Source organism: Mustelus asterias, chromosome 9 (genome assembly GCF_964213995.1).
Source record: "Mustelus asterias chromosome 9, sMusAst1.hap1.1, whole genome shotgun sequence".
NCBI lineage: Eukaryota > Metazoa > Chordata > Chondrichthyes > Carcharhiniformes > Triakidae > Mustelus > Mustelus asterias.
The window spans coordinates 105,739,127-105,749,945 of record NC_135809.1 but is presented as its reverse complement, the minus strand read 5'-3'; the positions used below and the strand labels follow the sequence as shown (position 1 = coordinate 105,749,945).

At 41.4% G+C, this 10,819-nt stretch overlaps 1 protein-coding gene across 2 annotated transcripts; it reads right to left on the bottom strand.

Moving 5' to 3' along the window:
- Nucleotides 1–436: 436 nt before the first annotated feature.
- Nucleotides 437–6,673, bottom strand: calca (calcitonin/calcitonin-related polypeptide, alpha). Of its 2 annotated transcripts, XM_078221280.1 has the most exons (4): nucleotides 6,588–6,673; nucleotides 5,352–5,483; nucleotides 2,085–2,263; nucleotides 437–980 (listed from the first exon to the last, which is right to left on the bottom strand). In XM_078221280.1, exons 1-3 carry the CDS (start codon nucleotides 6,671–6,673, stop codon nucleotides 2,101–2,103), a joined length of 381 nt encoding a protein of 126 aa, XP_078077406.1. In that variant the 3' UTR covers nucleotides 437–980; nucleotides 2,085–2,100. The 2 variants fall into 2 exon arrangements, with proteins under 2 accessions (XP_078077406.1, XP_078077405.1); XM_078221279.1 differs by lacking the exons at nucleotides 437–980; nucleotides 2,085–2,263 and adding an exon at nucleotides 4,218–4,416.
- Between the last annotated feature and the right edge of the window lie 4,146 nt (nucleotides 6,674–10,819).

The following is a 10,819-nucleotide window of genomic DNA, read 5'->3' as shown; positions in this document are numbered from 1 at the left end:
GTGGTCAGCACTGCTGCCTCACAGCGCCAGGGACCCGCGTTCGATTCCCAGCTTGGGTCATTATCTCTGTGGAGTCTGCATGTTCTCCCCGTGTCTGCGTTGGTTTCCTCTGGGTGCTCCGATTTCCTCCCACCGTCTGAAAGGCATGCTGGTTAGGTGCATTGGCTGTGCTAAATTCTCCCTCAGTGTACCCGAACAGGCGCTGGAGTGTGGCAACCAGGGGATTTTCACAGTAACTTCATTGCAGTGTTAATGTAAGCCTACTTGTGACACTAACAAATTAAATAAATGCTTGCAGAACCTTCATTCTGATTGGCTGCCTATAGGAGCTAATTAGGAGAGGGCTGTGCGTCACTGCCGTTAACTCATTGCCTCATTGGTTCCAAGTTCAGTCTGATCAAGATTCCGTCCAATCAAAGTATCGCGACTTCAATGTATCGAAAATATTTTAATCTTGCGGTTTTCACAATTGATACAATATTTAAGATGTCATTAATATACTGTACAATCATGTAATTCATGGCGTTTTACATCAAGGCACAACACAAAGTATATTACATACATGCCTTGAGAGGCAACATTTACTACATCCCCGAGATACTGAAGAGTGCTGTCGAGACCAAGTTCTAACAGCACAGAGCTGGAAGTCACATTGCACATTGTGCCCAAGCATTATTAAATAATAGAATATATATACCATCGCTTTTATTTCAAATATAATTGGATATAAAACATGATGTAATGTAAAAGTCAATTTTGCTGCACAATATGTTTAGGAAGTGCTTTACATAAGAATAACGAGGATTAACAAGATGGGGAATCGGGACAAAACTATGAGTTTGGATTGTAACGTTAAGACGATGTGAAGTAAACATTTCCAATCGTTTATTGTTCTCCGTGCTTCTGCTATGAAGGAAGCGAGCCAAGCGACATCTAATCAGGAGTGAAAGAACTTTGCCTCGTCAGTGACTGCTGTCTGCCTGGAAGACACAAAAAAATACAGGAGACTCAGGACTTTTAACTATTTACTGCATTTGTCTGCAGAATACGACTAGGTTAGGGCGCATTTTCTGAATACAATATCCACTTTCGAAAACTCCTCAACTTGTGAATTTTTTTGTGTGTTTGACAGAAGATTGGCAATATACAGTTCCTTTAACAACGTTTGTTGATTGTACACTGCTTAGGTGTAGTACTTTCAAAGCAGGCTAATCTGTGTATTATTTGTAGAATGTTGGAACAGGAATCCAAGGTGCATTGGCCATGCTAAATTCTCCCTCAGTGTACCCGAACAGGCGTCGGAGTGTGGCGACAAGGGGATTTTCACAGTAACTTCATTGCATGTTAATGTAAGCCTACATGTGAGACCAATAAATAAACTTTAAAACCTTTGAAAAAAGGTTTTACAGAATTATATCGTCAAGATGTCTTGAAAGCGCTATTTAAAGTATTCCCGTGTGGTCAATGGGGCATCAAAGCTGAACTTTCTATTGAAAAGGATTACATAGTTGTTTTAGCTGTTTTTTTACACACGCTAAAAATATGCTGCAGGCTACAATCTTGGTGAAGTAGAAATGTTGCTTCATTGAATTGATTTGACTCCCATTTGAGATTGACTATCCCAATGAACGGCCGTTAAGTGGTTAGGGTGAAAGCTGGGCGGAAGCAGGTTGGAAATTAGTTCAACTGATCCGTTAGGTGTCACACTCAACAGTGATCAAGATCAGCACATACATTAAAACAAACACTGCAGTGAACCCCAATGTCCCAGATTGCAATATCATGATTGGAATCAAAAATTATACCGGATGAACTTTAACGTTTATTAAACCAAGGCTGTACAAAACAATTCTCAGAAACGTGTTCAAGCTGCAATTGCGATGATCCATTGATGATGAAACATCAGGTAAACCAGATAACTAACAATGGCAAGTTTGGCACTAAGGTGTGAACTGCTTCTCCCGGTGTTGTCATTAACATGCAACATTATGATTTAAAACAGAACCCGCACTATTTACACAAGAAACATGCAAACGTCGATGCTGGTGCCAACGTTCACCAACAGCTGAGAAACAGTCCATTACCAGTTCCCTGAATCGTCTACATCTGAACGTTTCTCCTTCGCCTCCCGAAGGCATTGGCCCCTACATCGGTTGGGACAAAGTCGCTGTTGCCCATTCCCCCAGTCCGGCTGAGGAAGTCAGCCAGACGGTGAGTCGCACAGGTGGCCGTTTTGCAGGCTCGCTTCTCCAAAGAAATACTGCTTCACAGATGGAAATAAACACAAAAAAAATAATCAGGTTAAATCCATATCCCCATAGGCCAAAATATTAACGTTTCCCCTTCAATCCATTGTTGCTGAAAGACTCGGGGTCTGCATAACGGGTAAAAGATCGGGTTAACTCTTTTTTGTGTACACATATATACTGTTTTTAATTTTTTTACTCTATTCTTAAAGTTACAAAGCCAATGCTCAGAATGGACCAGGCAAACCCAAATCCATTCCTTGCTTGCTCCAAAAAACAAATTCAAAATCCAATTGAATCCAATTCATGGTCCCCACAAGAGAGACAAACAAAATTCAAGCTGACAAGATGAGGCCCCGCCCCCATCTTGGGCGTGATCTGAAGCTTGATCTTAGCCAAAAGGCCGAGAGGTGATCAGACATATAATTACACAGACCGCACATAATAGTAATAGGCCTTTCGGGCCAAGTGGTTCAAGTCAGGTTTATACTTCTCTCCTGCTACCCTCCTCCATCTAAATCCTATGAGAATATCATCTGTTCCTCTCTATTATCCTTTTTATCGGAGTTTTCCTTGACACAAAACATCTCTGCTTACCCCCACCCCCCCCCCCCCCGCCCGCCCGCTTTATTGAGCTCGGTATAAACAACCAGAAGGCACACACGACTATTGGTTGCGATGCCCGACAGCTCAGTGCTGACATGTGATTTCCATATGGACTAAGATCGCATTGTACATGCAGCAGGCTTTGGCTTCTGACCACAGACCTGGGGTCTCAAAAACAAATGGCAACCCCCCACTGAACAACTGTGAGGAGTCGAAAGGGCACAAAAATATCCAATCTACAAGCAAATAGGATAACAAGAATGCCCACGCACAGAAACACAGATATCCACAGAGGGAAAATAATGACAATATTGAATTACAAAATGTAAATTGATACTAATCAAAATGGATACACTGCAGTTAGTCCAAAAGAAATGCCTGAAATTGCAAGCTGTAATTTCCATTTCTTGTGGTCAACTATGTCTGCAATCTAATCCATTTGCCAATTTGCGGGAAGAATGTGGCAGTGCTGCTGTTACTTAGAGAGCTTTCAGATTTTAATTCCGCCCACTCTATTCTGACCCGATCAACTCCACATCATCTGATCCGAAGCAACAGAGCAAGATCCTTCAACTGAAGGGTCTACGTGGGACCAAGCGATCTTATAGGGGGAAAAAAGGCATTACAAATAAAAAAAATCATTTTTTACTTGATAAGAAATATTTTAAAATGTATTTTAATTGAACCCTAATTCCGCCCTATTGAAACTTACGCAGAATACAATGAACCCTATCTATAGAACAGCAGTCCTATTCACACACTGCAATGGACATTGAGTCATTTCCCTCAGAACTATTTAAAATTAAAATATATAGCTAGTTTTTTTCAAGTTGCCACTGATTAAAGTTGCCAATGAATGCCATTACTTATAAATATTATTCAGTTGCAAGTCTACATACATGAAGAGAGGAAACAGCTCTTGACCCTTTTAAACTAAGCTACCGAAGACACTGGTAACATTGGACACTTGTAAAGTTTCTCATCTCATCAGAAATGAGAATGTCAAAAAGTGAAACTTCTACACTATTGATTAAGTCAGTGTACCTACAATCCTTCAATCGAATACATAATGTTATAAAAATAATGTTCCAGGTAGAAAAATAAGTTTATTGAATAAAGACCCATGTCATGCACGAAGAAGCATTCATTTAATGACACACTGTATAGCCACAGAAGGCAGTAAAACTATATAATGAGAAAATGGGTTTTAAAGCTAAAATAACTGCTTATGAAGGTTAATGTACTATTCTAATTTATGTCCATGACTAGCATTCTTCGTCATAAATTGAGGCGGAAAAAAAACATAGCACTTTATCAGGCGGATTATCCTCCAGGCATTTAATATCCATGCATCACAACAAACGGTTAGTTGCTTTCAAATGGCTCTCCGTAGTTTGCATAGCGTTCATTTTCCAGTTCCGGGAGAATGTTCCTTTTCTTGCCAGGAGTTGTCGCTCCTACGTCAGTGCGTTGGATGGTTTGTAATTTGTGTAACTCCTGGGACAATTTTCCCACCACACAAGTGCTCAGACTCGTGCACCGTTTCACAATGGATCTATCCAAGCTGCAGAAAAAACATGCAAAAACAATCTCATAATAACGCATGCGGGGTCATGCACTTATATTTCGGCAGAACATCAGTTTTCATCTAACAAACAAGCAACTGTTACATGCAAAAAATTATCTGCACTGAGAAACTATCGTTCGCATTATAATGCTTAAAGATGCCCGTTATTGTATCAAGGAGACTTGCAAAAAGGATGGCCATGCTTTTTCTCATCGGTTCCAAACTTAGAATGGCAGCTTTTTAAAACAGTTTATTCATGCATTTTGAACCAAGTGCCGAAACAAAACCAGCTCGGATATGTTGAATGGACATGCACCCCTTCAAGCATTCGTTTCGTACTCGTCACTGGAACTTGCAAGCATAACTCACATTCCCCCAAGATTATTTCTCCCATGCAAGGTTAAGACAGAGCACTGAACTCTCCTTTTAACAGATCATGTCGCTTTTTAAAAACATACCTTTTGATCACAATCCTTCTTTACAAACAAGCTATTGATTTTCCTCAACATCTAATGAACCCCATTGTGGTGTCTTATGTCAGATAATTCTGGCTGATTCACGGGAAAACAAATTAATTGCACATTATATACCAAGACTCAGCGACGATTGTTATATATGAGAAAGCAAGTAACTTTTCCGATCAACATCTACTGTCTGATGTAAGTGACGCTACTCTTAGAACAAAGCTGAAAATACACTACTTGTATTATTTAATAATCAATATGCCTCGAACAATATCGCTCAACCATACCTCGTAATGAAATGCTGGTATTCCCTCCCTACCAGCACCATGGGTGTACCTACACACCACATGGGCTGCAGCTGTTCAAGAAGCTCGGCGCCACCTTCTCAATGGTTGGGCAGTAACTGCTGGCCTGGGCAGCGACGCCCACATCCCGTGAATGATTGTTTCCAAATCCGCGTTACCTTACCTATTGGCATCGGGGACTTGTTGCTCCAGTTCCTCTGCCATCATCTGCATGAATTCCTTTACTAGCGCATTCAGCAATCGTCGAACTTCGTAATCATTGAGGGCCACCCTGTCTGATGACTCCAGCATAGATCTAAATCAGAACCTCACAGTGAGTGTGGCGATACGCTAGTCTCTACATGCAATTAAATCAATGGGTCAGTTGTAATTCTATTGTCGCCAGAATATATATATATATATATTTAAAACCTGGGCTTTTGTGCAATCCTGATACAGTATGGGGGGGGGGGGGGCGGTGATCCTGCCTTTGTCACGCTAGCCATTTAAAAATCACTGCGAGAGAACAGATTTGTCCTGTTGCATCAGTTATGCTGCTAGCAGTGTGTGAGATTTATGACTATTAAATTCAGACTTGGCTCAGTGGTAGAGCTCTGTCCCGCTGAGTCAGCGTTCAAGCTTTCATTCCAGAGATTTGAGTGCACACTCCGGGCTGTCATTCCACTGCAGAAGAAATGCACTATAGGACATGCTGTCTTTGCATTGAGACATATCCCCTCCTCCCCCTCCCCACTCGGGTGGATTTATAAAATCATTCAATCTACATCACTGCTTTATTCAGATCATTGCTGAGGGGATCGCATTGGATTTTGCTGCTCCCAAAATTGGCAGCTGGGTTTCCCACATTATGATAGTGATTAGTGTTTGAAAGTGCCTAACAGGCAGCGAGTGTGGGCCACCATTGGTGTGGCCAGGGAATTCAATCGCTAAACTTAAATCCATGAGCACAAGGATAATTGAGTGCGCGCATTAATTAATAATCCCAATGAGATTAATAATCCCGATGACAGCCAAGCCGTTTAATAAACCTGTGCATTTTGAGTTCCCTTTCAAACTTCATTTCCACCTCTATCTGACTCGAATTTTACCTCTTCTGTTGCTTTCTCTCTTGTAACGTCTCAAAGGGATAAACTCATGAATAAGAAGTGAAAATGCTCTATACACATATCACTATATCAATGTGAGAATATCTAAAACAATCCTCAAAGTCAATCAGAACAAACTAATAACCTTCGATCTCACCTGTTTCGGATTGTATTGTATTTTACTTGATGGATAACGAAATTATTAAGATGAAACATTGAGTGAAAATTGAGCTGATGCCATTCCCCACCCAATAGAAATCCAACTGAAACTATGTGAGAGGAAAAGAGCAGAAAACTCTCCTCCCGATGCCTACCTGAGAGGGACGGCGTGGGAGCTGTTTATCTGACATACAAAAACAGCATAAACCACGAGGAAAGCGGAGATCTTCAGCAGAACCATGTTTCTGAGAGAAAGACAAAGGCATGATTTTATCCAACCCATCTGCACAGTCCATTACACAGCACCTTGCGAAAAATCTCACTCTAGGGCGCCACTCCGAGGCACCCAGCATTACTTCAGCCAAATTACATTTGTTCCTTTCCTACTCTTCCCAGGCTCAGATTGGGATGTGGTACCCAACTCCATTAACAAATAAATGTATACATATCTAGAGACAATGGGGGAAGGGGGGAAATTATGTACTAAACAGAATGAAAGACAATTTTCTGTTAACCAAACTAGGCAAAAATCAAAAACTGGACTGAAAGATACAATAATTATTACTCAATTGATGAAACTTGACAGCACTGGAATTACCCAGTTAACTAATGGATTGTGTAATGGATTATCAGTGCTACTGATGGTATTGGAAGTCAGCTTCAAGGACCTAAAAGTTCAACCAAATTATCACACAGCTGTAATCCTGGAATATCGTTGTAATTATTTACTCAAAATGGACATTCTCTCCGTCCCTTATCCCGTTCACAGTTCAGCCATCCTGATCTCCAGCTTTCGATTAGGTAGAAGCAGAACTCCAAACGGCATGCTTAAAAATCCTGTTAGGAGCGAAACAGCTGATGGAGAGCGGGTGTAGAAGCGTCTGCGCGGGGGTGTGGGGGTGGTGGGGGGAGGGTAGATACAAAATTTTCCTGCAAAAACTGATTTAAACCTGCCTGTAATTAAAACTCGTAAAACAATTTTTTTTCGATCTGGCGTTTGCTAAAAATGATGCAGGCAATTGTGATTTGTAGATTGGCTTTACATCAAATATGGCCATCCAAATCATTTCCAACGATGATAAAGTACACTTGAAACGCGAAAAATAAAGCAAACCTTAAGTTAAAAGTAACAAATTAATATCAGACGCTCTAATCAGGCACAGTCGCATCTATTGGCTACATTATAAAGTTTGCAAAGAACTGCATGCATTGGTGAATGCAATAGAAATGTAATAGAAAGCCAATGCAATAGATATCTTGACTTGCAGTCAGTTATCTGGTTATGAACACACAAAAATAGATTGAAAGATTGGTTTCCAGTCTAGAGATAAATTTTCATAGAATTGCAATAAAGTGCAATGAAAAAATGTAGTAAAGCGGATAAAATAGCGAACGTCGTTTATACATTTGTCAAAACCTACAGAAAAACGACAACCACGCTGGCAATCGCATTCTCTTACCTTCAGACTGACTTTTTGCGAAGAAATAACAAAGCAAGTTTCTTCTTTGACTTGGCTTTTTTTTCAACTCTGCTACTGTGGATTGCTCGACGCCCATCCTTTTATATCCAACCTTGCCGGCTCTCTGTATGCCCAGTGAGTGGGTGTAAGATCGTCAACATTCTGCCAATCATAAATCTAAGCCTGCAGGAAGATGCCAATCAGCGCGGGGCTGGCAGCTCGCCCCGCTCATGACGTCCTTTGCTCCACGGCGCTTCATTCACAAAAAAAAGTTGCAGATCACGTGAAAAAGTCGATGCCGGCTTTTTTTTAAACTTGCATTGAGGTCATTTAACGTAAAGCAAATCAGACGATTAATGAACAGTCTGGAAAATCATCTCGATCAATTAGAGTTTTATGGTTACTAAAAATGTAACATTACGTGACTCCTAAATGCCAAGAGGTCTGCTTTGTCGGCAAAGAAAGTGAAGGCTGGTCACTTTGTGCAGGGCGACATCTGCTGTTGTGTTCATACACTGCATTGGTGTGAATCTGCCGCATCGAATTCACAGGATTATAAGCAACTATAATATATATCACCTCTTCTCTACACTTACAATTACAAAATCAAAAAAAGATTTTATCAGGAGAAAGTGCAGTTCTTTGTTATAATAAATGAAATACCAATAATATGTTCCCTATCCTTTTAAGTTTATTTTACTTATTAGTGTCACAAATAGGCTTACATTAACACTGCAATGAATTTACAGTGAAAATCCCCTCGTCGCCACACTCGGGCACCTGTCTGGGTACACTGAGGGAGAATTTAGCTGACCAGCACATCTTTTCCACTGTGGGAGGAAACCCACGTTGACACGGAGAGAATGTGCAGACTCCACACTGACAGTGACCCAAGCCGGGAATCGAACCTGGGTCCCTGGCGCTCTGAGGCAGCAATGCTAACCACTATGCCACCCACACGCTATGCAATGTACTGTAAGTTACATACTGAAAATGACAGTAAATGGTGCTAATGCTATCACACAGGCGTTGATTATATATATATATATATATAGTTGCATTTTGTGAAACTGAGCGTCCCGTTTAAAAAGTGAAAACAGTTCGGATATCAGGGCACTTGTATATCCAATCATAACATTTCTGTGGCATCAGTTCACAAGCAGTTGTAAGAAAGGGCAGACAGCTACCAGTTTCTCTGACCAGAGCAATTGCCCCCACTGCAATGAATGTGTTCAGAAAACCAGCCATTCCTCATGTGCACCTCACAAAAACCGGGTTACAGTGGACAGATCTAAAGAGAGCGACATTTCACAATTAAATGTGTTTTGGGATCTTGGGGAGAATTTGAATTTAGGCACACATATCAGAGCAATTGTATTTTCATGGAACCAGGGAGCCAGTGCAAGTGAAATCACAGCTTCCCACTTTCAATTAACATCTTGCGCCTTCCTCCGTTCGCATAATCTAACATCCGCTCAATATATCAAAAACTCCGCAACTTGTACTGTCGAGTTTATCGTTCCTGCGGAACTGAAGTTCTCTAAAACTATTTACCGGAGTTGCAGGGTCACAAATCGAAGAAGGATTGTGCAAAGGGAAAAAAATAATTGCACTGAATGTATATCATTATTTATATTGGAAGAGTGGACGGGCAGAAGTTGATTGATCCGGATACACTCACGATTAAGGCAAGCAAACTACTTATTTTGCCATCGCTTCCAGTTTTCCACCATGAATAACAATCGTGTCATAATGCGTTTGACTAGCAAGTGTGCCTTACGTCATTTTAGCAATCCATTAGAGTTACTGAGCTTCCCCGCAGCTGAGCTAAGTCAGACAGAAATAACCGCGCTCGTAAATTATCCTCAGAGCAAGGCTAGACTCGGGGCTCTGCTACTTGTAGGCAGTAAGTGAGAGGCGAGGCTGATGTTGAGAGTGGACTGGCTCGGTGAGCTCTCCGCGGTGCTGAAAAAGGTCGAGTGCTATTCACTTCCACCAGCCTTTCTTAAAACAATATTGAACCGCCGCCACCCATCCAAACCGCTTCCCGCAGCCGCGGGGGTTAGATTGAACAGAGGCAGTGTTTATTCAGTTGTCCATTAAGTAAATGGCATGGATTATTTCTGTTTGCTTCGCTTTGACGGGTGCGGTATCGATACTTAAGATCCGTGCAGCTGCAGGATGCGGATAATGATTACATTGTATGGGCAAAAATGTGAGATGACCCTTCAGAAGGGAATAGGATGATTACAAAACGCTCTGGGAGAGGGAAACTTTTTTTAAAATTAGAAATTAATCAGTTGAGAATGAAGGCGCCCATTAATTCGGCACAGTTATTTAGTCTAAGTGAAGTTAAACACAAGTAATTATTAGTCAGGTAGCAAATGGCTGGTTCCTTTGGGGAAGAAAATGCGTGATTATTAAATATGTGGCTCTCTCCGGAACCCGGGCGTTTTCTCCTCCATAGACATTCACTTGGCAAGGAGGTTCCCAACTAGTTTCTGCTTCGGCTGGGGGCGAGGTTGAGAGCACACCAGCGTTTGAGAAGAGGGGCATTGCGATGGTGTAACTCGTTATGGAGCTAGCCAGCTCAATGCGACCCTCCCCCCGCACCCCCCCCCCCCCCCCCACTCCCCGCCTCTAAAACCTAAGCACAAATGAAAAAAAGACGGCGGGCCGTTAATTCCAATGAATGAACGTTACATTTCTTTCATTATTTTTCGGGATTATGGTGACCCTTTTTGTTCTCTTTTTGGCCACCGGCTAACACTGACTTTCGGTTATTTGCAAGAAAGTGAGACATGTAAACACGTAGATATAACGTTCGGGGATTTAATATTGCAATATTTGAAATACAATCATGATAGGTAAGTTGCCAACACGATGCTTTTGGGTGTTCGAACATTGCTGACAATATTCACTAATAT

Bases quoted from the DNA above. Each gene is read 5' to 3' on its own strand.
- calca (XM_078221279.1), bottom strand. From the start codon at position 6,673: ATGGTTCTGCTGAAGATCTCCGCTTTCCTCGTGGTTTATGCTGTTTTT. The intron at 5,484-6,587 runs GTAGGCATCGGG...GTTCTGATTTAG, and splicing joins TCCCACGCCGTCCCTCTCAG to ATCTATGCTGGAGTCATCAG. The intron at 4,417-5,351 runs GTAAGGTAACGC...TTTTTTCTGCAG, and splicing joins CAAGTCCCCGATGCCAATAG to CTTGGATAGATCCATTGTGA.